The sequence below is a fragment of the Endocarpon pusillum genome, assembly GCF_000464535.1.
Source record: "Endocarpon pusillum Z07020 unplaced genomic scaffold scaffold481, whole genome shotgun sequence".
NCBI lineage: Eukaryota > Fungi > Ascomycota > Eurotiomycetes > Verrucariales > Verrucariaceae > Endocarpon > Endocarpon pusillum.
Window position 1 is genome coordinate 44,563 of NW_006916465.1, and position 25,259 is coordinate 69,821.

General features: G+C 49.5%; 7 protein-coding genes across 7 annotated transcripts; 3 read left to right on the forward strand and 4 right to left on the reverse strand.

Annotated features, from left to right (window-relative positions):
- Positions 1-1,048: 1,048 nt before the first annotated feature.
- EPUS_06329 (uncharacterized protein) lies at positions 1,049-4,825 on the reverse strand (the record flags this gene model as incomplete). The annotated part of the gene is made up of 5 exons (XM_007805859.1): positions 1,049-1,630; positions 1,689-2,050; positions 2,098-2,252; positions 2,339-4,214; positions 4,267-4,825. The coding sequence occupies 5 exons, from the start codon at positions 4,823-4,825 to the stop codon at positions 1,049-1,051; spliced, it is 3,534 nt and encodes a 1,177-aa protein (XP_007804050.1).
- Positions 4,826-5,603: 778 nt separating this feature from the next.
- On the reverse strand, positions 5,604-6,388 carry EPUS_06330 (60S ribosomal protein L15; the record flags this gene model as incomplete). Its single annotated transcript, XM_007805860.1, has 4 exons — positions 5,604-5,744; positions 5,792-6,018; positions 6,069-6,225; positions 6,302-6,388. The coding sequence occupies 4 exons, from the start codon at positions 6,386-6,388 to the stop codon at positions 5,604-5,606; spliced, it is 612 nt and encodes a 203-aa protein (XP_007804051.1).
- Positions 6,389-7,639: 1,251 nt separating this feature from the next.
- On the forward strand, positions 7,640-10,477 carry EPUS_06331 (uncharacterized protein; the record flags this gene model as incomplete). The annotated part of the gene is made up of 9 exons (XM_007805861.1): positions 7,640-7,829; positions 7,882-7,896; positions 7,945-8,101; positions 8,147-8,441; positions 8,486-9,188; positions 9,236-9,614; positions 9,663-9,848; positions 9,906-10,264; positions 10,326-10,477. 9 exons carry the CDS (start codon positions 7,640-7,642, stop codon positions 10,475-10,477), a joined length of 2,436 nt encoding a protein of 811 aa, XP_007804052.1.
- Positions 10,478-10,934: 457 nt separating this feature from the next.
- EPUS_06332 (uncharacterized protein) lies at positions 10,935-12,165 on the reverse strand (the record flags this gene model as incomplete). The annotated part of the gene is made up of 2 exons (XM_007805862.1): positions 10,935-12,014; positions 12,076-12,165. The coding sequence occupies 2 exons, from the start codon at positions 12,163-12,165 to the stop codon at positions 10,935-10,937; spliced, it is 1,170 nt and encodes a 389-aa protein (XP_007804053.1).
- Positions 12,166-15,178: 3,013 nt separating this feature from the next.
- On the forward strand, positions 15,179-18,316 carry EPUS_06333 (uncharacterized protein; the record flags this gene model as incomplete). Its single annotated transcript, XM_007805863.1, has 1 exon — positions 15,179-18,316. The coding sequence occupies one exon, from the start codon at positions 15,179-15,181 to the stop codon at positions 18,314-18,316; it is 3,138 nt and encodes a 1,045-aa protein (XP_007804054.1).
- Positions 18,317-19,133: 817 nt separating this feature from the next.
- EPUS_06334 (uncharacterized protein) lies at positions 19,134-19,991 on the reverse strand (the record flags this gene model as incomplete). The annotated part of the gene is made up of 1 exon (XM_007805864.1): positions 19,134-19,991. One exon carries the CDS (start codon positions 19,989-19,991, stop codon positions 19,134-19,136), a length of 858 nt encoding a protein of 285 aa, XP_007804055.1.
- A 316-nt stretch (positions 19,992-20,307) lies between these two features.
- Positions 20,308-23,040, forward strand: EPUS_06335 (uncharacterized protein; the record flags this gene model as incomplete). The annotated part of the gene is made up of 1 exon (XM_007805865.1): positions 20,308-23,040. One exon carries the CDS (start codon positions 20,308-20,310, stop codon positions 23,038-23,040), a length of 2,733 nt encoding a protein of 910 aa, XP_007804056.1.
- Positions 23,041-25,259: the final 2,219 nt, after the last annotated feature.

A 25,259-nucleotide genomic window follows, 5' to 3' on the forward strand; every position in this document is an offset into this window, starting at 1 on the left:
TGGGTGGGCGCTCAGGTCGGCCCAGTGCGCGTCTTGGAGCTCGCTGCTGCGGAGCCGGTGGCGCGTGCTCGTTGAGAAGGCGGAGGTTGGGGTGGAGATTGAGATTGGGCCTGCTCTGCATCTCACCCCGGTGAATGGGAGAGGGAGGGGGCGTTTCCGGTGTCTCGGTAGTGAAGAGATGGAGGGGCAGAGTAGACGCTTGGGCAGAGCGAGACACGCGGTGGACGACCGGGCGGAGGGGGGCATGTTTTTCTAGGTTTTCTAGGTTTTCTAGTTTTCCTAGTTTTTCTAGTTTTCCTAGCTTCTAGTCCTCTGGTGCACAGTACTCGAGTAGTAGTTAGCAGCGAGGGGAACTCGTTCAATTGCCCAATTTGAGATGGAGACTTTTATTATCCCCCATTCGATCAGACGGACGTTACTGTGAATACGGAAGCCCGGTGGCTTAGCAAGAACAAGACGCCGGGGGTGAAGTACTAGTATGCCGTAGCTGCTCGAGCCGCTGACTAGATGAACCTGATCCTGTGGATCGATATATCTCTCTTCTCTTTTTCGATGAATTCGTACAAAGGGAGGAGGAAATGAGGGGGGGAGGAGAGTGAGATGTGGGGAGGAAAGATCTTATCTTAGATAAGATAAGATTACGACTTAGATAAGACAAGATCCCATCCCCGACATCTAGATCGTGACAGGATCAGTACGACCAACTCCCTCAGGCCTTGACGTTGATATGTTCATCACGACCCCTTCCTTCCCTGGAGAATGAGGACAACCGAATCTAGTCTACGATACAGGTAATGTAGTAAGTTACGAGGAACCTGCTACCACTATCATCAACACCAAAAAGACGAGGCCAGTCGGGTCTACGACTCTACAGTGAAACACAATCAGATCCAAAAACAACGAACCAGAATGCCCCTGAGGAGGAAGCTACTTTTATTTTTGGGGTATTAGTTACTAGTACATCTCTGTCCAATGTCTTCGGCGCGAGTCAAAACTCCTCCTCAGCGGTGATTATCCATAAGACAGGTGGGATTGGGGCAACAGCCTCTTATTTGAGGCCAAACCCTTCGCTCTCCGAGACTGCCATCCAGAGCTTCTTCTCCAATTGCGCCTTGCTCCGATATGGATGCAAGACCAGGGTATTGAAACATGTGCGCGCTGTCGGAAAGCGCTCCGTGTCGATGATGCCGCTTCTCTTGGTCGTTTCCAGGAGCTGGATTTTGATAACAAGATTAGTTGCCCCCATCGCCGGTATGCGATCGCTGCCGGTGATGAAGGCTAATAATTTCCGCTGGTTTGCCGGATTCGCGCTCTCGAAGGCTTCCCAGAACCACTGGGCTTGTGGTTCTTGGTCCGGTGTTCGTCCCTGCGGCCAGCCATCGTATACGGCGACGGCGCGGAGCGAATGGATGTCGAGAGGCTCATCCGATCCGCGGATCAGTAGTTCGATCTCTTCCGGTCGAAATAATGACAGCGCATTACCCCCGCAGACAGTGAAAAAACCACGTTTAAAGGGTTCATACTGTCGACTGACTGAAATGTCCAGAAGATAGTGGATGTACAATTCAACATATTCTCGACAGTTCGAATTCGTTACCGGCACCTTCTCGCCGCCTGGCAGCAGAGGGACCTGCATTAGACCCAGAATCAGCATACTGTATTTGATGGCCTCGCAACCAATCTCGTACCTGTACACTCTCGCCATAGCGATCTTCCTCGACAACAAAGTCTCTGCAGAAGGTCTGCTGCACGTCCCCAGTATACTCGAGCAACTGACTGAGACCGCGTGCCAACCTTGGATGTAATTCTGCAAGGTCTTCCAAAGAGCTACCATGTGCGAGTCGAGGCGTTGAAGGAGTGACGTTCGTAGTGACAGGTGTCGACGCCAGGAGCTTCTTGAACACAAACGGAGGAAAGGCTATGTCCAGTATGGTGGAGTTGTAGATTGCAAGTCCCGTCACGACGCCAACCAGAAAATACTGCTCCGATGACTCAAAACAATGAGGGTTGAAGTAGCAAAATCGTGAATCTTCGTCATACACGAAGAGTCCTTACAAGGATTCAGCATGTAAACTCGAATGAAGCCGGTGTACTTACCATGCGCCTCATCGAAGACCTCGCGAATCAATAACAAAAACCATTCCTTCCGAAGGCCACCGGCATCGACCCCTTCCTCGCCAATGAAGTCAATCCTCAAACCCTTCTTAATATCGCCTTGCCCGGACCCTACCACTTCGCTGATGCGACGAAGTCTGATGTTGGCATCGTTAGCTGGTACCGTACTCGCAGACATGCGAGATAATCCCCCATGGTTGCTAGGCAGCAGTGGTCCACTTACGAATCTTCAACCAAGCAATCTCGCCGCACCTTCAAGACCAGAAATTGGCTCACCGCTCTGTTACTGAGAATGCTATCAAAGAATGCCTCCCTTGCTTTGATTTCCATTTGCCGTCGTGCCTCCATCTCCATCAGATGGATCTTGGCGTAGATACTCAGGAAGAATGGATACTGACAGAACGAGAACCTTCCCCGATTGGATTCCCAATTCTCGAAGTCGGCAGCCAGATCAGCATAATCCAACATCGTGTTGTAGAAGCTGCTGATCGGTATCAGCTGACCATGGGCGTGCGCTTTATGTTTTGCTGTCAAGCCAACGCTAGGTGATCTGAGTTCGTCTGGCAATGCTTCTCTCTTCCTCAAAGAGTGGCCCCCGTTGGCAGCGAACAGAAGAGCCATGACACGCGCAGCAGCACGTGTTTGCCAGTCATCACCATAATTCGCCAGCTGAGGTTTGCCGCTGCTGTTGGTAGGTTTGGATGAGGCCGACCGCCTGCCCCCAAGCGCAGCGTGCAATTGAGAAGCATGCTGGGTACCAGAATCCGAGAAACTAGGCACAAGACCGTCTGTTGGACTGACCACTTCTCGTTTCTGTGCCGGTCGGCTCAACCGATATGTTACAAACCCACCAACGAGATCTACAATACGTTCGAATTGACCTTCGGGGAGACGAGAGAACCATGCCACGAAACACTGATGTACCTCATTCGGAAGATGTGCCATGAGACCCAATACACGCTTGATGATCCCTGAGTGCTGTCCAGGTCCTGCGCGCCTGGCCATGGAATGCACATTAGATCCTCGAGCAGCCGACGAAGGATCCGACGCGAGCAAGAGAGGATTTGCTAAGATAATGAACAGGAATCTGCAGTCTTCCGCATGTCTGAGCGGTCGTCTAGGACGTTTCAGCAGATTTTCTGTGGCTTTGAGAAGAACTCTTTGAAGATGGTTTCTGCTTTCAAGCAGATCGTTCTCTATTTCTGCTGCTAAGCTGGTCGCAGCTTTTGCATCAACATCGGCTGCTCCTGCTGCTGCTGCTGCTGCTGCTCTGGAGGACGAGCGTGCTTGCAGACCGTTCCAACTGTCTTGCCAAGATACTCCCGCATTCAGTACAGACCGATACCAGGAGCTAACTTCAGTCCAGTTGATGTGTGGAGTCTTCTGGCTCACCGCTCCGCGCCGTGAATCTGGCGAACGCTCACGAGCAAGATTTTGTGTGGAGTACCCTCGTGATGGTCGATCACCAGTCCACCAAGAACTATTCTCGGCTATGTCTCCAAGTAGCAGCGTTTTAGCATCCACCTCGACCTCGGACAGGACACTGTCACCGCCAGGTGGGGATAGATGAGACTTGTTGGGCTCGGTCCGAGTGGATTGGCCCTCACTAGCTGCTCTCTGAAACTCTGGCCTTACTGTCAGAAAGGATTTGTTCAACGTAGCACAGCCGGCAAAGCACGAAGCCACATAGTCCTCCACTGGACGAAAGATGAAATCCCGCACGGATCGAGGTTTCGAGTTGCCATCTTGGTCGGATAGGTCCGAGACTTCCACATTCGTGTTGTTTCCCGCAGGTACAGCTAGATGACTGCTAGGAGATGTCGGTGCCTCAACGCGGGCTGGTTCCGTAGAATTCATGAGTTTCGAGCCTTCCAGTGTGAGACCTTTGGGAGACATTCCAGATCCTGATGGGTTTCTCCTATTCAGTCTGGGTCTAGATTGATTATCGCTAGATTGACTTCTGGGTTCAAGGATAGGTCTTGAGCCTGCTTCTAAGCCATCTTCTGTTTGTGTCGTCGCCCCTTCAGAGCGTGCGCTCAAGTACACTCGTAAAGAGTGTTCAATGATAGCTCGGGTTCGTTCAAGAGACAGGGGAACGGCTGGCATATGTCAGCCATGCACCCACAGAAGCGTACCTGGATGTGTATATACGTTTTCTTGGCACCGCAAATTGTGCATGCGTATTGGTCTGATTCGTCTCGAGCGGTTGTGAATTCGTCTCCTGATAAGGCTCCAGATCGTTGACCGTAAGACAAATAGTACATCGAAACACTTTCAGGTCTCGTGGCCATTTGACAGCAGAATCACAGGCCATACATTTGCCTGTCATCGGCTCGCTGCTCGCATTGACAGAGGAGTTGCGAGACGGGACAATTGCAGAATTCTTGGAGCGCCCATCGTCGAACGGTTCATCATCGTCGGTCGAGTCGATGTTGACTTTGGATTTCAGGTTCCGCTTCTGTGACCTTTTACTGCCACCCCCAAAGAAAGAAGGAAATGGATGGCTGAATGACCGGCCATGCCTAGCAGATGTTGCTTCCGGCTCCGCTCTCCGACTTGGGTAGTGTGTAGGTAAATCAAGTTCTACAGCCGTCGGAGGGAGCGGCGGGAGTGGTCGATTGGTATTAATCCGGCTTGACGATGCGTTGGGTGTTGTGCCGTTGAAGGTGGTTGAGGTGTGAGCGTGTTGCCGAGGTGGCCATGGAGGCATTTGAGCAGAGACGGTGGTCGATGCAATGCGGTTGCTGCGATGCTGTGTACGCGAAAGGACATTGGATTAGACATGGATCCAGAGTGTTACTGTTGGAAGGACTGGTGCGTTCATGAATAGTTGAACTTCCAGGCCAGCATGACGGCCTTGCCAATGCTGCCAGGTCGCTTTTGTCAGCCCTTCAATCCGGAACCGTAATGAAGGCAGTGCACTCAGCGTGAAAGTGAAAGGCAGCAAGTTGGATGGGTATGTTGCTTTGAACGCAGAGTCGCATGAATTCATGATCGATCTTGAATTGAGGAAGGGGCTACTATAATGCGCAAGATATGCACCCATTGACGGGTCGACGCGTCCGAGATCCAAATCGGAGTGGGAACCATATCTACCCCTCTATGCAAGGCGTACGAGTCCGGCCCTTTTTTGCTGCTCTTAAAGTCATAGAGAGGATACAAGCCCAGCGCATCCCAATGGACTAGAGAATCGAAATGCAGATCTCTTTCTAAAATTCTAGGATCACAATTAGATTGGCAGGGGGAATACAGTAGACCGGGATAATTAGAGTTCTCAATCCTTGTGAAGGTCATGAAGGCTCGTCTTAGACCTTGTACAAAGTCACATTGCTTCAGCTTTTGGACCATGAACAGATATCATTCCATCTCAACGAGTTGATGACCACTTTCTGAAGTACAGATGGATTGCACTTCTGGCCCACCTCACTGCGCACTCCGTCACAGCTCCAAAAACAGTGCCAGTAAGCAGGAAAGCAATTTCAGCAGACCTAACGATATCGCCAGAGAGACAAAGTATTGAGCCTCTTCCACGTCTTCCTCCGGCCTGCCGTCGTCTTGTTGTAACGATGACCCTTTCCTAATCCACGCGATTTCTTTCCAGTCGCAGTAAGTCCACGGGATTCGCGATGCTAGACAGGTCAACGACATTCTTAAAAATGTGCATCACATGGCTCACCTTGTGTACAGGGTTGACAATCCAATTGATCCTGGGGTCCCGGCGAATAGCTTTGTGCTGGGGGTCAACAAGGATGATTTCGTAGTATTTGTAGGTAGAGTCTTGATTGATCCAGTACGAATTCAGGACTCGAAGATTAGCACATCGACGGCCAACACGCTCTTCCGCGGTCGACTTGAGCGATCGTTGGTACTTGAGTTGATTGACACCCTGATTGGTTGGTTTGCCTGCGGAGAACGATCAGAGCTGACTACTTCTTCAACCTTCATGTACATACCGTAGGTTGCTCCCTTCGGTACTGGCCTCTTGCGACCACCACGTCGTACCCGGACACGATAGATCACATATCCTTGTTTCGCTTTGTACCCTAGGCGGCGCGCCTTGTCGGGTCGGGAAGGTCGAGACGCACGGTGGATGACATTGAGTTGACGGAGCTATATTGATGCACTCTCAGCAATGTTCAACGAGTGTATAGCAAGACACCAATGTGCCACATCATGAGAGTCTTACCTCCCAGCATCGAACTCGAAGTAGGAAACGGAGGACATCGGACTGCTTCTTTTTCTGGAGCTCCTCGACGTATTTGAGGGCACCCATCTATGGATGGACTTGTGGTCAGCATGATTTCAGAGAGTGTGTAAATTTCACCGGGAGTGGCAGATTGAAAGACAACGTACCTTTATCGTTACTGCAACGTGTTGGAGAAGAATCTGGTTTAGTATCAACTCATCCAACAGAGAGTTCGTGATTCTTGGTGGAATTCGGTTCGGTAGGGCTCTTTCTTGCCCTAACGTCTGCTTTTGGGATAGGCTACAGCATGTCACGTGATTGGCCTTGACAAGGAACAATGTTGGAGCATCCAATTGAAGCTGCTGCCCATCTTCTCACACTCAACATGATATAGGCCATATGTTACATAATGAATATAGAATGTGCCTGCTTTCGCTCTCTATGCCTTTGATACATGGCTTCAGATCTGATTGGATGACTTTTCTGACACAAAATTCAATCTTGAGCCAAGCCAACTTACTCAGAGGTTCGAGCTGGGGACAATCCACATGATGGTTTGGTCCATATTTCAATCTAAACCTCGTCTCTGCAACTCGCTCACACCGCTGACAAGGAAGCTCACTCATACGAAACATCGAACATGTCATGCCTTCCCGTCACATGCAGAAGCCGGAGATCTAGCTCAGGAAGACCAGCGATATCTCGCAAGTCATTCCTTTGGAATGATTGCTTGCCCGGCTTCAACATAACCTGCCCCTTCTTTGGCTTTTTGAGGGCACTTTCCATCTGAGCCGCATTTGACCGTCAACGGACAGCAGACAGCAACATCGTTCGGGCAAAATGTTGCATTGCGGTGATTCCCTAAATTGCGTCAGATCGCATTACGCATTAAAATATGGCTTGTTCACCCTCCGCGTGCTTCGAGTATTGCCAATGCTCCTGTGAGAATCGTCAAAATAAACAGGATCGTTGGGGAAGATCCGATATGCTTCATCTTCGATTAAAAGGTAAGTTGGATATTTTGTTAGGATCGTTCAAAGCGTCAATCAATTTAGTGGTTGTGCCACAAATGTATCCTCTACGATAGTGGAGAATATATAAGATTACAAAAATATCTACATTGAAATGAGGGTGTTTACCGACTGACACATTCCGCTGGTGGAGCTTGTCGACATTCCTTGATTGAGCGCGTCGCGCTCGATCACTGGGGATTTTCCTTACGGTAGTGTAACTCCTTGATGTCTTGCAAGCCCAACTATTTTCGATGGGATTGCTATTTCAAGGGCCCTTTTCCTCAAAGCGCCACTCTTCTTCCTTTGCAGCAAGCTGTTCGTAAATATGCCGAAATTGCCGAAAATTCTCTCTTTGACATTACAGCTCCTCTTTTACTGCACGTGGGTCGCCGCACAGTCGAGCTACTGGTTGGCCAACATTCAGCGGCAAGGCGTTGTTGCATTTGGTAACGATTCGAGCTATCCTGTCTTCCGTAATGTCAAGGAATCGTATGGGGGCGTTCCTGGCGCAGTCGGTAAGTTGCACTCACCGACTTGGCCCATCCTGCTACTAATGGAGATGCGCAGGGGATGGAGTAACAGGTAAGCGATTTCCGTGAGGCGGCCCGCAGCAATTTTAATGCTTTCTAGATGATACTGCGGCAATTCAGAATGCGATTGCTTATGGCTTCCGATGTGGTGGTGGTGACTCGGCGGCGGGAAGATACTGCGAGAGCTCGACCACCTTCCCCGCTCTGGTCTACGTTCCACCAGGAACATACAAGGTCTCGAGGCCAATCGCTATGTGGTATGTAGATCGATGTGGTATCATCTACCGTCTCTGACTCCACAGGTATAACACTCAGATGGTTGGGGATGCCGTCAGTCTACCAGTATTAAAAGCAACCTCGGCATACAATGGCATCGGGCTTCTCGACGCTGATCCTTACATACCTAATGGATACGGAAACACCTGGTTTCAAAATCAGGTTAATTTCTATCGACAGGTTCGGAATTTTGTGATCGATCTGACAGATGCCGCCAACGGCGCTGCTGGCATACACTGGCAAGTGGCTCAGGCAACGAGTTTGCAGAACATCAAGTTCGTAATGAAGCCCAAGACGGTAGCCGGAAATAAGCAGCAAGGCGTACGTTTCTTGGTCTGGCAAAAACATAGACTGACAACCTGCAGATATTCATGGAGAATGGCAGTGGAGGCTTCATGACTGATCTGGTTTTTATAGGAGGAGACCGCCAGATGTTCTTGGGCAATCAACAATTCACTACCCGTAACCTGACTTTCATCGACGGCAACATCGCAATCTATATGAACTTCAATTGGCTATGGACATTCCACGGAGTGACCATCACCGGTGCCTCAATCGGCATCGATATGTCAAGCGGAGGGTTTGACCAACAGGCTGTTGGCTCCATCGTACTCCTGGATAGCAGTATTTCTGTAAGTGGGACTGGCATAGTCACACCGTATGTACCAGATTTCAGTTCGCCACAGACTGCGGGGACATTGGTGGTCGAAAACGTTCAATTTGTCGGCACAGCTCCAGCGATAGCAAATACGGGTGGACGTGTGATCCTGGCTGGCGGCCAAACAGTTGCCTCGTTCGCCCAGGGGAATGCATGGACAACCGCTGGAGAGGCAATCACTCCAGGCACCGAGTTCAACGAAACCACCTGCACGTATTCAAATACCACAGACAGCACCTATACTGCTCAGGAAGTCACTATTCAACAGCAACTGGCACCAATACCGCGGCCTTCAAATCTTGTGAGCAGTAGCGGTGCTTATTTTGCACGATCAAAACCACAATACGAACAGTATGACGCGAGCAGCTTTCTCCGGGCCAAGACATATGCAGCAGGAGACGGTCTGACTGGTAAGAATTTCTTACTTTTAGTAGAGTACCGCTGACCTCTTGATAAGATGATACGGTAGCTGTGCAGAACTTTCTCAATGCAGCTGCTCAGGCAGGGCAAATTGCTTATTTCGACCATGGTGCATATATCATCAGCAACACTATTCAAGTCCCTATCAACTTGAAGATCACTGGTGAGCTTTTCCCAATAGTGATGGCCACAGGCCCAAATTTTGGCGACCAGAATAATCCACGACCATTGTTCAGAGTAGGAAATCCTGGGGAATCTGGAACGGTAGAGATTTCTGAGCTGGTCTTCGAGACAAAAGGTCCTACGCCTGGAGCGATCTTGGTGGAGTGGAACATCAAAGCGACATCCCCAGGCGCTGCGGGGATGTGGGATTCTCATTGGCGCATTGGAGGAACTGCGGGCACTGAGCTGCAGAGGTACGAGTATTGGCTTACGGTCCTGACATTGAATCTAATATGTGCTAGTGATCGTTGCGCGAAGAACCCGTCTGTAACCACCAGTCAAGCGACCATGGAAGCTTGCTCAGGAGCTTTCCTGATGCTGCACGTGACAGAGCAAGCAGATTTCTACGGTGAGAATATATGGGGCTGGACATCAGATCACGAGCTGGATCTCAAAGACCATGGACAGATCAATATCTATACTGGCAGGTAAATGAGACTATTAAAAACGCCGCCGTGCTAAAGCAGCTCACACCCGGTTTCTAGGGGCTTTCTCATAGAGAGTAAGAACGGTCCGGTCTGGCTGTGGGGCACGTCAGCCGAACACAACGTCCTCTACGACTACCAGATCTCGCACGCCAGCAACGTCTTCATGGGCCTTATTCAGCATGAAACGGCTTATTTCCAAGGCAATCCGACCGCCTTGTCGCCCTACACAATACAATCTGCGTACACCGACCCTACCTTCGAGGAATGCACACAATTTAATTGCCCCCGGACCTGGGGTCTCCGCGTCGTTGATAGCACCAACGTCTTCACATATGGCGCCGGTCTCTACCACTTCTTCGAGAATTGGGATTCCTCGTGTTTGAACACTGAGACCTGTCAGGAGAGGATGATTGATAGTAAGCCCCTTCTTCCTCGCATCGTCCAAAGCTTCACCAAAAACTAATCACCCCAAAACAGTCATGAATAGCACGGATGTCTACTTGTGGGCCGTGAGCACCAAGGGATCCAGTTACTTAATTTCGTATGAGGGCAACGCCATTGTGCCGCAGGCGAGCAACAAAAACGCGTTCTGTGAGACGATCGTACTGTTTGAGCAGGCGACTACGTGAGCTGGGGCATAGGTATTGTTGTGTATGCATCGATAATTGGCTTGTTTTTCTTTATCAAGGGAATTATTTTGTATCATTTGGAATTTCATTATCGGGGTTATGGCTCAAATTTACCTACTTAATCCGACTCAAGCAAGATCTTCGCCTAAGACTAATTCCGCAAAATATCCTTTCGGCCCCTAACGTGGAACGTTCCTCGCTTTGATGTGGTAGAGCTTTGTACACGATTCGTGGGTCTTATGTAATTGAAGGGTTGCTTTTAAAAGTCCGTTCCAATCTCTGTTTCCAGCCTTGCCACGATTTGACTTGTGTGCTCAGGAGCTTTTGAAATCTGGGTGTTGAAATAGTAGGATTAAGATATTCTTCATAGTGGGTACTCTGCATCTATCGATTTGCTGACCGGATTGATACATATTCGCACACGCTGTACAAGGTTGCTGTTCCTCAGTCCGCAGAATTATACCTTCAGCTTCCTGATAATAGCATCAGCATACTCATGTGTCTTAGCCCTCCCACCCAAGTCGCCCGTCAACATTTTGCCCTCTGCTAGTGTAGCAAAGGTAGCGTTCTGGATCTTGTCTGCGTAATGGTTCAGGCCCATATGCTGCAGCATCATGATGCTGCTCAACAGCAATGCGGTAGGGTTCGCAAGGCCTCTGCCTGCGATGTCTGGGGCGGAGCCATGAACAGCTTCAAAAATAGAGCACTCGTCTCCAATATTGCCGGAAGGAGTCAGGCCGAGGCCGCCGATCAGGCCAGCGCACATGTCCGATAGGATGTCGCCGTAAAGATTGGGCATCACAAGCACCTTATCGCTGTAAGGTGCCGGGTCTGTTGTGATTTTCAAACAAGCATTATCAAGGAGTTCGGTGTCGAATTGGACGTTGGGGAATTCTTTGCTGATGTCCCGTGCCGTGCTTAGGAATAGGCCATCGGACATCTTCATAATGGTGGCCTTGTGTACTACCCTCACCTTGGGTTTGCCGATCCCTTCGGCGTATTGGAAAGCAAACCGTAGTACTCGCTCAGAAGCTTCGCGGGTTATCAGTTTGATGGATTGCACGACACCATCTACAACGACGTGTTCAATGCCCGAGTACTCTCCTTCTGTGTTCTCTCTGACGAGAACTAAATTAACGTTGTCGTAGGGTGTCTTGTAGCCCGCAATGGACTTGCAAGGACGCACATTGGCGAAAAGGTTGAAAGTTCGGCGGAGAGTTAGGTTCAGGGAGACATGTCCTTTGCCGATAGGCGTAGCCAGAGGACCTTTCAGAGCAACGTAGTTTTTTCGCACGCTTTGGATCGCCTCGTCTGGGATTACTGTCTTTCCATCCTTCAACCGCGGTGTTACGTCGACTGGCTCCCACTTGATAGGTACATTGGCGGCTGAGTAGATATCTTTGACAGACTGTGATATCTCAGGACCGATACCGTCGCCTTCTATCAGAGTCACAGTATATTTTCCGTCTGAGCCTGTTTTCCCTTTGAATTTCGCGACCTGGTCTTGCTTCGCAACTGCATAGCTTCTGCACGGCACCTAAAAGTACGACAATTGTCAGTCTCAATCATCCATCCCGCAGCGTATCTCGACTACCTACCTGTGAACAGCCAGGCACCCATCGAGGTTGTTGGCTAGCCCTCCGCAGGCATTGGCGGGCAGCAACCGCGAATGCGCGGGAGCGGATCATAACGAAAACACCGAATTAGAGCCCAATTGTGCAAAGCAAGCTTTTGAGGATCTTGTACAATAAGCAAATTGCTCGAGGACAGAGACAAGGCTCGAGCTCTTCGCTTAGTTGGGGTTCAAAAGCTTGAACAACAAATGAGATAGCTTGAGGTGGAGCTTCGGCCAAGCTGCCCACCGCGACCTCAGCATTCTTGGCAGCACAAGTGAAGAAAAATCTGCTCCGCACTCACCTCGACCCTCACCCCTTCGCCGCCGCTTTTATCACCAGCTCACCCAGCGCTCACCCATGATCCTGCTTCACGACGGTTTCTCGTCACCGGTCTCTAACATGGCCATTTAGCGCCACCCTATGCAATCAAGGGGGGGGGTGGGTTTTCTATGTTGGCTCTTTCTCACCTAAAAACAAGGTGAGACCTTTTCCCCTTCTTTGCTATACCTTCCCTCTCTCCCTTCTTTCCTCCCTTCCTCTCCTTTCCTACCTAATCACACAATCAAAGTACTACTTCCACATTCTCTATCACTTATCCCCTGTGTCACTGAATGGGCCTCCTTCCTTATTAGGACTAGTACGATTTATCTATAAAAGGCTAACTCTTCTAGCTTTTGAATGATACTATTTATAGTTTTATAGCGATAATAATTAGCCTTTTATAGATAAATCGTACTAGTCCTAATAAGGAAGGAGGCTCATTCAGTGACACAGGGGATAGATTTATATCTTTTATAATAATAGAGTTATATTCAAAGTTATTGTTATAAACTAATACTCTTTTACTTTTTTTACCAAGGCTACAGCAGACTCCTATTAGTAATTTTGATGTTCTTAATGCCAAGGCTGCAGAAATAATCTCACCGCTAAACGCGGGTATCTCTTAACGCTAAACTCTACAAGAAAGGAGGCTACAACATAGATCTATTCAGGCTTACAAGTGTGATGGATGGAGCATTTCCTCTGCCATGGCGCAGGAAATGCACATAACCAGCCACGCACTCGGATGGCAGCGCCGATGGCGTATCCACAACGGCACGCGGAACTCTTGCCGTTACGCTACTATGCCGCCGATAGAGGCATTCGTACAGCACGTCGCTCCCCGTGCAGGAACCATGGGACAGCAGATTGGTATAGCCCCTTTGGGGACGTAAAATCTCCTCAAGAGGGAAGCTACCGCTTCTGGCCCTGCGGATGCTCCGTTAGATCCTTTGCGCAGGTCAGCTAGTAGCACCTCTGGCGCTCGATGGAGGAGTATATAGATCAGAGCGCTGGCCGCGCTGTAGATAGACTCCTCAGCTTACGTTTTAGCAATCTATGGACTATTGACTTGTTCTAGTTTCGAGCCATTGCAACAAGAGATAATACACGTTTAGCGCAGCATAGCACTTCAAGTTTTAATATACCAAAGATACTTTGATTTAATCTTAGTTATAACTATAAGTTTGCAATAATTAGCTCTAATAAACGCTAGATGAATAAAATATAATTTATATTTTAGAGCAAAACTAATTTATTATGACAACATGGCCGAGTGGTTAAGGCGCATGACTAGAAATCATGTGGGTTCGCCCGCACAGGTTCAAATCCTGTTGTTGTCGGTTCAATTATAATTTTTTAATTTTTGCAACATTTTTTTTTAAAAATAAAAGGCTTTACGTTTAAACGAATTGTTGAAACCTATAGCTAATACAATCATGGGTTAAGCATGCGAGTAATAGGCGCAAGTGCACTATTAGTTAGATTATTATGCGCCTGTTATACATCTGTTGTGCGTTTATTATGCACCTGTCAGACGTCAGATAGAGGCTATATAGTCGTCTGCAGGACATAGATAAAATTAATATACTATTATCACCTAAGATAACGTCTTTCTTACGCCTTTTCTATGTCTTTTTCTTGTCTTTTTCTGTTAGGCTCTTTGTTACAGCACCTCCCAGGATGGGAAGGTTGCCCGAGCCACACAGCCCAGAGCTAGGCACTAGGCTTGGCCACTAGGACAAGACTACCCGGATGGTTGCTCATGGACAGCCAAGACTGAGCACACTTAAGGTTGCTCACCTCTGCTCACTACTGAGCACCACTGAGCATACGAATCTCTTATCTATATAAACGCACTCCTTTCGCAGATAGTCAGATAGTTCTTCTTACTCCGTAGTCAACTCATGTTATCAGCTCATACCTAAGTTGAAGACATCTTAGTATTGTTCACTGCACTTCCTGTTCTACCCAACCAACCCACTTGGACCCAGCTTCTAGTTGAGACTTGTCTTGACTAGTTGAGCCCTAATACTCTTTATCTAACATAAATAATAGTTATTTAGTAATTATAAAATATTATTATCATCTATCTAATATAAAAGCACCGCCAAGTTTATATAATTGGCTGTTGCATTAATAAGCTTAAAAATACGGCCCGCGAGAATCATCTTTTTGATTAGATAAAGTTCCCCTTCCTGCTGGTGCTGCCTTCTTGAGTTTAACGTTGGTGGCGGTAGCTTGCCAAGGCTGCAAGCCATACCCCATCAAAATCAGAATGTGCAGGCAGGATGGGCAGAATTAGCACCTAGAATACGCAGAATTAGCATGTAGAATACGGAGAAAGAGGGCTGTTAAGCCATGGTAATTAAACGAATAAGGGGGGTTAAGTCGCGTAAGTTCGCATGGGCGCGTTTTGCATCCAAATTTTTGCCAAGGTACTGTAAACCGCCCAAGGCTGCTGCCTTACGGCACAGCGGTCAGGGGGTGAGTGGCACCTGAGTCTCACCCGGCCAGGGTGAGACCGGGGTGAGCTAGAGCGGCATCACCCTAGGCCGCGGCGGGAGGTGAGCTCGGGGCAGATTTTTCTCCACTTGGCAACAGAGCAGTGACCAACTGAATTTACTGATGGGAACTAGTAGCTTGTGTCGAAAGAGTTCGGACTGATTAAAGGCGGTGGCAATACTACGCGTGTCTAACGAGTATACCTTACCGTATTGACCGAACTGACAAAACTTGTGACTACTTTCCAGACCGATCTCATAGTATGGCGGACTTCGAGAGAAGTATTGTCACTCACTACAATCTGTCTACGCCTTATCCGGTAGAATGGCCGGCTGAGCTTGATGAAAGCGACGAAGAGGCAGCACCGGCCAATCATCCCAGCGCAAGAAAGTCTAAATCAAGGTATTCTGCGTTGGAAAGGAGTGCCAGTGATCGCCGAAGTGTGATTCCTGGCTCTCAAAAGACGGGTGATGGAAGGGCGAACCTGGTTCAGAAGGACGAGCAAGATCCCCTAGGCGGCACAGACAGTGTTGTTGCTGTATTGAAGCAACGTGGGTTACCTGTTGACGAGGATGCACGATTACGAAATAAGTTCCTGCTCTCTTCGACGACCTTTTCGCCAGGCCTGTTTCTGTCTCAGACGCATTCCAATGCGTCAACACAATCCTTGCTTCAGGGTCTGGACTATCTGACAAGGTCTATCGATCAGAAATCTGCGTCTCTGAAGGTTCTGGTGGAATCAAACTTCGAGAGATTCGTACGGGCGAAAGCAACCATCGATAACGTCTACACAGAGATGAAAAATCAAGGTACCGAGACTGAAACCGGCTTGACTTCCCCACCCCACTCTCGACACGTAAGTCGTTCAAGCGGTCACTTTAGGAACTTCAGCAGCGGTAGCGCAGCAGGCATGTCGCAGCCATCTAAACCACCGCCTAGCAAGAACGCTCTTAGAAAGGAGAGCGAGTTCGGGGTGCAAGGTATCAAGACGCCACTGCTAGAAGTCTCACAGAAGGCCGAGGATGTCTGGGGTCCAGCGCTTGGTGGTCGTCAACGCGAGGAAAGGTTGAAATCAATTGTGGATGCTGTGCAGCAAGAGCGAGAGATCTACGAGCTTGGCGCAAATCTTTCCAAGTCTATAAAGCAAAAGGACTATGAAGCTATTGTTGAACGGTACAACTCAGCTCGCAACTATTCAAATGACGCCAGAGCTGTTGCCGAAAAGGCCGTCAACGGTCGACAGGCATTGACAGATGATCAGATTCACAAAATTCTGGTGACTGGCCGCATGTGGACCAATGTGGAAACGCAAGTGAAAGCTTTAAAAAGAGACATATGGCGGCGACTGAGCAACGTCCAATCAGTGCTTCCAGTTGCAGGACCAGGGCAGACAGAAGAGCACATGGAATTGATTGGGGTTCTTCTCGAGCTGGGTGTAGATGATAATCCTATTTGGGTATGGTTGTTGAGCCGATACGACTACTTGAAGACCAAAATTACTGGCATGTCGGAGAGATCCAAAGTTGAGATCGAAATCTTGCGACGACGGCTAGCAGCATCTGAGGCTACACCTCCACCAGCCACAGCTTCGTTTCTAAGGCAGGCTGTTCGAGACAATCCAAGCGCAATAGACACAGAACAAGTCATCGAAATGTGGGAGACTAACCTCGCCTTCTTAACCAAATTGTTGTCTCTCTCTAGTGGCCTGCTCGGCGAGGTAATGGAGTTCTGGGACTCAACACAGTCTTTCATCGATGGTCAAAAACAGAGCACCTTACCTACAGGCTTTGAAGGCCAAAGTCGCAAGCATCATAGGCTCTCAGAGGCAGGAGTCAAAGATTTGCAGAATGGTGCTATTGATTTGGTCAACCTCATTCGAGACGCTGTTTTTTCCTTGTTCGCAGATGCTCCAATCGAAGACATCTCCCTTCTGCTTTCTCCCTTCCCACCAAACACGCCTAGTACGCCGCTCTCAGCTGCACTATCACCCGGCGAAAGCCGATTTGGCAGAATTGATCCGCAGACTCTGCCTCCACCATCGCCGAAGCGTGGAGAACCTTGGGAGGATTTTGCATTTTGGCCGCCACACTCGAACTCGCTCAGTGCTGTTCACTATCTGAGCAAGCTTCTAAACCTAGTGGGAACAGCCGCAAGTGAGATGACCTCCCTGAGCCCCATCAAAGCTGGGAGCCACTCGTATGAGAAGATCAAGGCCATGGTGGGCGCAGCTCGGGAAAGATGTGTCCGCGCTGTTTGTGATGCTTGGAATAAGGACGCTGAAAGTTGCAGGAACCTTGAAGACTGGACGCGAAGTCCGGAGAACCGCGATCAAACTAAGATGCCAACGCTTTTCGTCGGTTTCGAGAAGACCATCTTACTAGGTCTACAGAAGATTCTATACTTCTCAGAGACACAAACGAAAGCTGGCACTGGCGAGGTAATAACTCCACCGCCGGCCAAGCTGCTGCAGATGGTGAAGACACAGTTCGTCACCAGTGTATACAAAGCTCTCAGTGGTATGGTCGAGAATGCGGAGAAAGCGGTGAGGGTAGATGAGGATGACTGGATTGTTGTGACACCAGACATGATCAGTGCCAACGCGGAGAATATTTCCAGTCTTCCAATAGCCTCTGACACGATCGATGCCTCTAGTCGCAACGTCCGTATGCTGCTGACTTTGTCAAATCTTAAGGCTCTGCGCATCGACCTTGTGCCTCAACTGGTCAACTTGTTCGAGTCCTCCTTCTCTGTCAAGCTTACAGACGAGTCCAAGACTATCCGTGATGTGCTCGGCCAAATTGACGCCCGTCTCTTCCAATCTTATACTCTGCCCACGATCTTGACCCTCACCAAAACCATCAAAGACGGTATCAACGCGCCGGACTGGGCTCCTGTATCAAGTCCAACTCAAGTCCGTCCGTACGTGTACACAACAATGCTTACACTTGTGATGGTCCATACAGAAGTATCCACCACCGTGTCCACCCCCTCCGCCACCACAACAACACCATCATCAGGAGTCGGTAGCCCACCGGCACTCCTCTCAGAAATCCTATCCTACCTCTTAGAAGCCGTCTCCACCGCCCTACTTGAAGCATTCTCCAACCGTAAGCCCGAAAAATACACCTTGCCTGCATTGATGCAAGCGACGCTCGACACAGAATTCATTGCGCAGACCATGAGCCAATATGCTACCAGCAAAGCGAGTGACACGCAATCTGAGATCTATCAAGTGCTAGACAAGCGGACTAGCAATGATGCGAGGGCCAAATTGCAGCAAGAGCTAGGAGAGATGAGAATCACCTTGAAGAAGTTGAGAGACGGTAGTAGAGGGAGTTTTGGTTGCTTCAAAAGACAGAGACAGGAGAGAGGAAGGCCAGAAAGGAAGGCCACTGAGTAAAGCAGCGAGTGCTGGCATGATGTTACTGGTATAGAGAATCTTCATTTTTCATCATTCAAGCCCCCTTTTCTTGCCAAGACCTCCTTATTCTCAGAGCGTGTGCCTCCTGCAGTGCCAGTGATATCAAGAGCTCTTCTATTACTTTCCTGGAAGGCTCTAAACAAGGCTAAATGAGATTTGAAGTCTTTTCACAAACAGCTTATGGCAGATCCTAGCATGCTAATATTTTCAATCGTTGAAACCAAAAATATTCAATCCTCTTCTACTGCGGTTTGAACCCTTGACCTCCCCTGTCCAAAACACAAAAAACCAACCCGCTCAAGGCGGGTACTCCGTTCCATTTCCCGTCCGAAGTGCAATGGACAGTACTCGTACTTATCAGTCAGCTGACAAACTGGCAGACACTCACAAAGTGAGCCGGTAAGAGAGTCAACTGTGGGGAAAATGGCCACACCCGTCATTATCGGGGCTTTTGTGCAAGGGACTGGAGGCTACAAATCCCATTAGGAGAAATGTATGGGCCATAACTTGAGTGGGTTCGAAGGGTTGTCACACGCCTTAGCCACCAAGCCATCCACACATCGGGCTTTTCATTATTGAAGAAATTGTGCGAAACTAGTGAATATATACTATCTTTTTACAAACACAAGAGGGTCGCAAAGAAAGAAGCGGACGTTCAGGCTATGTTCTGGCTGCCGGTAATGTTCTCTATGCATCTACAGGACAGTCTCACAGCGCGCAATGGCTATAGAACAGAAGGAAATGCATTATCAATTGCTTCTCATACTGCATGCAGTCTTTTCTACAATCTCAGACACTATTTCCTACGTCCTCTGCTTCTTGTACCGCCACGACCTCTACCCCCCCTGCCTTTTGGGGTTCCTCGTGCCCTTGCTGAGCTTCTTGTCTTTGTCGAGTCCTCGGCATCATCTCCATCCACTGTCTCGCTGCCTTCTCCATCTTCTCCTTCCTCCTGTTCAGCGTCTTCCATGGGCTCGTCCTCCGTCATCGAAGCAGCCTTACTTGTCCTATGGCTACTTCCAATCTCCTGCTGTAGCTTTGAAACCCTTCCCCCCCGTCTTGTTGCCCTAGCTCCACGTCGTCCCGGGGCAGGCGACGACCCTGCCTCATCTGTGTCGGCTATCGTACTCTCTCTTCTAGAGTCCAATGCGGGTGTTTTCGACCCTTTCAGATTTAGCCTTCCGTCGAATTTTTGCGCCGAATCATGGTCTGGGAAACGGGGGCGGTACAACTCACCAGACGAGCCATTCTCCTCGGACGAGCTATTCAGCAACGAGTCTTCTCTTTCATCAAGAACCGGCAGGTTGTAAAGTGATCCTAGCTTTGTCCAGAGCCCTGGTATAGTAGTGTGCTGATCGCCTGAGCTGACAACGCCTTGACTGATCATGTAGTTATGGATGGCGATCATGCGAAAGTGCTTGTGCACGCCTGGATCATCTCGCATATCAGTTGTACTCGCGAGTCTGAAATAGAGTGACTGACCTACCGGTTTCCACCTCACAATGGCTTTGAGCAGTGCAATCTCTTGCTCGTCAGTCCACCGGGACAAGCTCTTCTGAACCTCTTCCGGGACAATCTCATCATGATTTGGAGCTGGGGTACTAAATGTTGGCGGTGGGTCAATGTCTGCTTGCGCCGATTTTCTTGGGGCCATTTCCCAGTGATTGAAGGCAACAATCAAGAGATATATATCGCCAATGTGTTGGTCATGTTGTCACTCTTTGATGGTCGATATCCATAGCAGATATGTACTATGTAGCAGTACTCGGTAACTTTCCCAGGCGTACCTGACAATCCCGAGATGTGCATCATCGCCAAGCTTGACCACGCGCCACGCGTTTTGTGAAATAATTCCCCGATGACGATGTTTACATGTACTGAGCCGTTTCGCAGCTACATCGGAGAGGGGCTTCTATCAATTCCAACACTATCACTGATGGAGAGAATAAAGCATACACCACAGATGCAACATGGCGGAAGGCTCCACCTCGATGTCGAACGAAGAACCGATCATTTTAGATGGCCTTCTGGAGATCCCTGACCTTCTGAGCGACCAAAAATCGATATGGCAGCCATTTCAGCAAGCGAGCAATTTTTTCGCTGTGTATACTGATTTCGATGGGAAGGAAGAAGAACGTTTGCCCAAGCTTCGCTCAGAATTCTTCACCCTTGACTGCTACGACGAGCCACTTCCTGAACTCGACTCGTTGGTGGAATCGAGGAGCGCGTCAGAAGGAGAAGAAAGCGCTTCGACCAGCGGGGTGATCGAACATGACGAGATCTTGGAGGATGTATGGTCGTTGCAGGATGTGGTGAGTGGCACCAGGGACAACAAGCTTGTCAATTGGGACAATTTCCTGCAGCCTCAGACGCAGAAGCCACGATCTGCGTACTTGAGCGAAGCAGGCCTAGCAGTCTTCAATGCTGTTCTTGCTGATGAAGCCTTGAAAACAAATACCAAACTCCCAAATTTGATAGCTCGGCACGAAGATTTCCTGCGGTCGTTGTTCGAGCTTGGACTCGGAAGAGACTCGATGCTCTACCGCTATGATCAGTTGCTGGCAACATTTGTCCCAGTCACGGAAGACTTCGAAATTTCTGGTATGAGCTTTCAGGTTCAACAAGATGTACTTCAAGACGTGCTGCAGATGGGGAACTGTATGCGACGACTCAAAGCATTTGTCACTGAACCAAAGGTTAGGCCTCTCTCTATAGCTCTTAGCTCTGCGGTTTCAACTATCGTCTATGCAGTTGAGTCTGCAATTCAGACATCTAAGAGCAAGCTACAGTCAATACTCCAGGTCAAGGACCTATTCTCTCGCCCAATGTACCTTATTCACAGCCTACAACATCTTATTGAGGTAGCCGCAACTACAAACTGCGCTAGAGATGCCATTATACAGTTAATGTACAGAGCGGAACAAGAGGTGTCACAGCACGTCTGGCAGGGGAAAGTGCTGCATGAGATCCTACGTGTACTTGCTACGCCTTGGATATCTGCATTAGAAGCAGAGGTGGGACTCCGAAAAGGTATGGGTGGTGCAGAGGTCCAGGCGTTGCTCATGTCTGAAAGTACGAAGGCTCAAGATCATGGGCCACTTAACAATCAGGAAACGCCCGTCGCCGTCGTCGAGGAACTGGTGATTAACTCTAGGCGCTGTCTCAATATTTTGCAAGCCCAGCAGGCTGACCATTCAATCTTGGATTCATCAAAGATTTCCTCGTCTCACCTATCATGGTATATGTCATGGGCAGCTATTGCACGGCTGCAAACGCAAGCAGACGAGTATGAGCATGTTCTTCGGAAGGCGATTCTACGATATAACCAGGGTAAACCACCCAAAGGCTATCAACAAAGACACTCTGAGATCGAGGATGCATTACCAGAGGAGGATGACCGCCTAATCCTGACCAATTTGGATGTGCCAAATGTTTTAGATCGAGATCTAGGCAGGCGTTCTGTACCCACCGAGTCGACTCTGTTTGAGCTTACAACTACAGCCCTGGCGGCAGACATAGGATCATCAGACCCTTTTGATCAATCAGAGTTCTGTCCATCACTACCCCACTCTCTTTCTCTCTCCCTCACCCCCCTGCTCAGCGCTCAATCACGCCTACTCTCTTTCTCAACTCTCCATCTCCTTTTCAAAACCCATTCACTCTACGCTCACCTATCCGTTCAATACCGCTTCCAGCTTCTGTCTGATGGGCTCTTTGCCTCACGCCTTAGTAGGGCTCTCTTCGATTCAGACCAAGCAGGCGGCGAGGGACGTAGAATAATGGAGGGTACCACAGGCCTTCGGCTGCAGGCTAGAGACACTTGGCCGCCCGCGAGTTCTGAGCTGCGACTTGTCCTGATGGGCATTCTCAGCGAGAGTTATCATCTCACGGACGCGAGTGGCGTCGATAGTGATGACCTGCCCGGCAATCTTTCCTTCGCCATCCGCGATCTCTCTACTGACGAACTGGAAAAGTGTAAAGATCTCAGCAGTATCGAAACCCTCGACTTCCTAAGACTACAATACCAAGCGCCTCCTGTCCTAGACAGTATCATCACGCAAAGCAGTCTAAGAAAATACGACAGGATCTTCAAGTACATGCTTAGACTGTTGCGTGTGCAGGCCGCCGCCCAAAGTCTACTGCGAGACATAGCTGGCAGAACTGCACGATCCGGCAGCAAGAACCAGAAATTCAGGATAGAGGCCCAGCACTTCGTCAGCACGCTCGCCGCATACTCGAGTAATGATGCCATTGGTGTGGAATGGTCACGCTTCCAGGACTTGCTGAAGAATATTGAAGCTGCAATCGACCGAGACGATTATGAAGGCACTATAGCCATAGCCGGGTGCTTGTCGCGCCTCGAACGACTTCATGGGGAAGTTCTCGATCGTATCATTGAAGCGCTGTTTTTGGGTCGTCGGCAGGCGCAAGTCAGGGATGTGATCGACGGAATCTTTGGGCTTATCTTGCGCTTTGCTGCAGTTTCTAGGCGCAATGACGATGGGACGAAGATGGAGGAAACCAAACACGTGTATAGGGAGTTCAAAAGGCATGTGGGCAGACTGATTCGTTGTCTGCGCAATCAGGGCTTTGCATCGACCGCAAAGACCCATATCTCAGAAGGAAAGAGTCCACAGGGAGGTGGCGAACCACCATTCGAGCATTTCCTGTTGAAGCTCGACATGTTCGGATACTACACTTAACGCAAGACATCAATTCAAAAACATTACCAAACCCACCACGTCCCCTTTTCCCACTTAATTCTCAAAACTCCTCGCTCTCCTGGCACCCGCGAAATCCCCAAGCCTCTCCCCAACTGCAAACCCATGAACTGAGCCCTCACAGCCAACAAATTCATCCCGCAGATGAAATCCCTCATCTCGGGACTAAACCTATCCCTCACCATCGCAATAATCTCCAACCCCCCACCGCCACCCCTCTCAGCCTCCAGCCGCAGATACCTCTTGATCCTCTCCTCGAAGCGTCTTAACTTCCGGATCAACACCTTTACATCCTCAATCTCCCCCTCGATCGTCGCGAGCGCCACTGTGCCTATGCTGTTGACATGGTGTAGTGAGGTTTCTAGCAGTGAGAGCTTGGATGTCACTTCCAGCACGCTGTTGAGAAACTTCGTGTGGAGGTTGCTGAGGTCGTTAAAGACATCAAGAGCTGGATAGGGCCCGTTGAGACTGCAGCTGCGGGTTCGGCAGGCTTGCAATAACTGTCGCAGAGGTGGCGCGAGGTGATCGTGTTGGGATCTTGCTCTGTGGCAAGCACTGGTTATGTGGTTGGCGAGCTGGGAAACGCGGTTTCCCGAGGCGAGGGGGGTGGTGGATGAGATGAGGATTGTGTAATTGTGGGGCGCTCCTGGGGATCGGGAAGTGGGTGGGAGGAGGCGGTTGGCACGAGGGAAGGAATGCTGGCGGGGAGGATGCTGGATGATTTTGATGAGGGGGCTCGACTGAGTTGCGAAGGAGTACGGTTTGTTTCTAACCTTGAGGTGATATAGGAGGATGAGCTGCTCTCTGAACTGATAGGCGAAGAGGGAGCAGCAGATGAGGCAGCACCTGACTGTGCAGTTGCCAAGACTAATCCTGCTCAATTTATGGAGATGTTTGCCATGAGCTCAGATCTCAGCTGAAGAGAATTGCTGGAAGTGCTCTTCTTGGAATGGCGTCGATGGCACAGGGCTTTCCATGTGTCGCAAGAAATCTGGAGATGAGACCAGAGAGCCATGAGTCAGGTGTGAATGTGGAGGATCACAGTATGAAAAGAACATATAAGGTGCACCAGAATGCTGCTTTTATGGCACAGATTGGACGTCGAGCTGGTGACTTCCAGGACATCGTATTTCGGAAGAGAGCAGCAAGATGGAGAGCAAAACATGGTATAAATGTATCTGTTGGAGAGAACCTTGAACCATTTGACCAAGAGGACCTAGCAACAGGTACTCATCTCACAGAGACTCATCTCACAGAGACTTGGGAAAGCTGTAGGAGAAACTACCGGTGGCCGTTCAAGGCAGAGTTGTACCACGTGAAGTCATGGGAACCTGGGGCCTGGGTGCTGACACAATAGCTCCACTTCGTGAAGGTCCTGAGAACCTGAAGTCTCTTCATCTTTGGGCGCACCTTTGCCTCAGTGGCAATAAAATATGCGACCAAGAATTCGAATTCGATTCGCTGCATGGCATTTCAAGTCTGGAAGGCATCTTGACAGATCATCAGACCGTAACTGCAACTTCCAAGATAGGAATGCATAGGGACTCGTTCTTGACATGTCTGGACCCGTTGGGAAGGCGCACAAAGATCGGGGCAGGAAGGGCTCGAAGAGAAACAAACCACTTCAAAGGTGATCCACGGTCGTCGAGCGTCTCTGCTCACCCAGAAACAAGACCTCAAAGATCTGATTGCCACATGTGCTGACTGGGACACAATGATCCGTGATCTACCAGTCGTCCCGAAGAGAAAGGATATGTGTAGGATGTTCTGCACTGATCTAAGTAGTGAGTTTCAAAGCCTGAGAACGGAGCCCCTCAAGCTACAGCAAAATATCCTTGAGCTGGACCTTCGGGAAAACGAGGTCGGGGTGCTAGAGGAGGTGGTTAGATTCGTTGACGAGCAAATGGTTGAGGAACCGAGGTTTGATGGCATCTTAGTGGGCAGGAAAGTGCTTGCCCGGCCTAGGATTAGGTTCTGGCATCGTTCTCGTGTTAAGAAGCACTGTCTGACCTTTGAAGATGCTGCAAGACGTTTCCGGGCCGCGAGAGGTTGCGTACAAAGGTTTCGTGCTAGGCTGGCAATAAACAGCGGATGCCTTGATAGAAGGGACCAGGAGATGCTTGACCGTGTGTTATTAGGCAGAGCATCAACTTGCAGAAGGCGGTCGACGGACCTTCAAGGGGTGCCAGAAGAACTGGTTG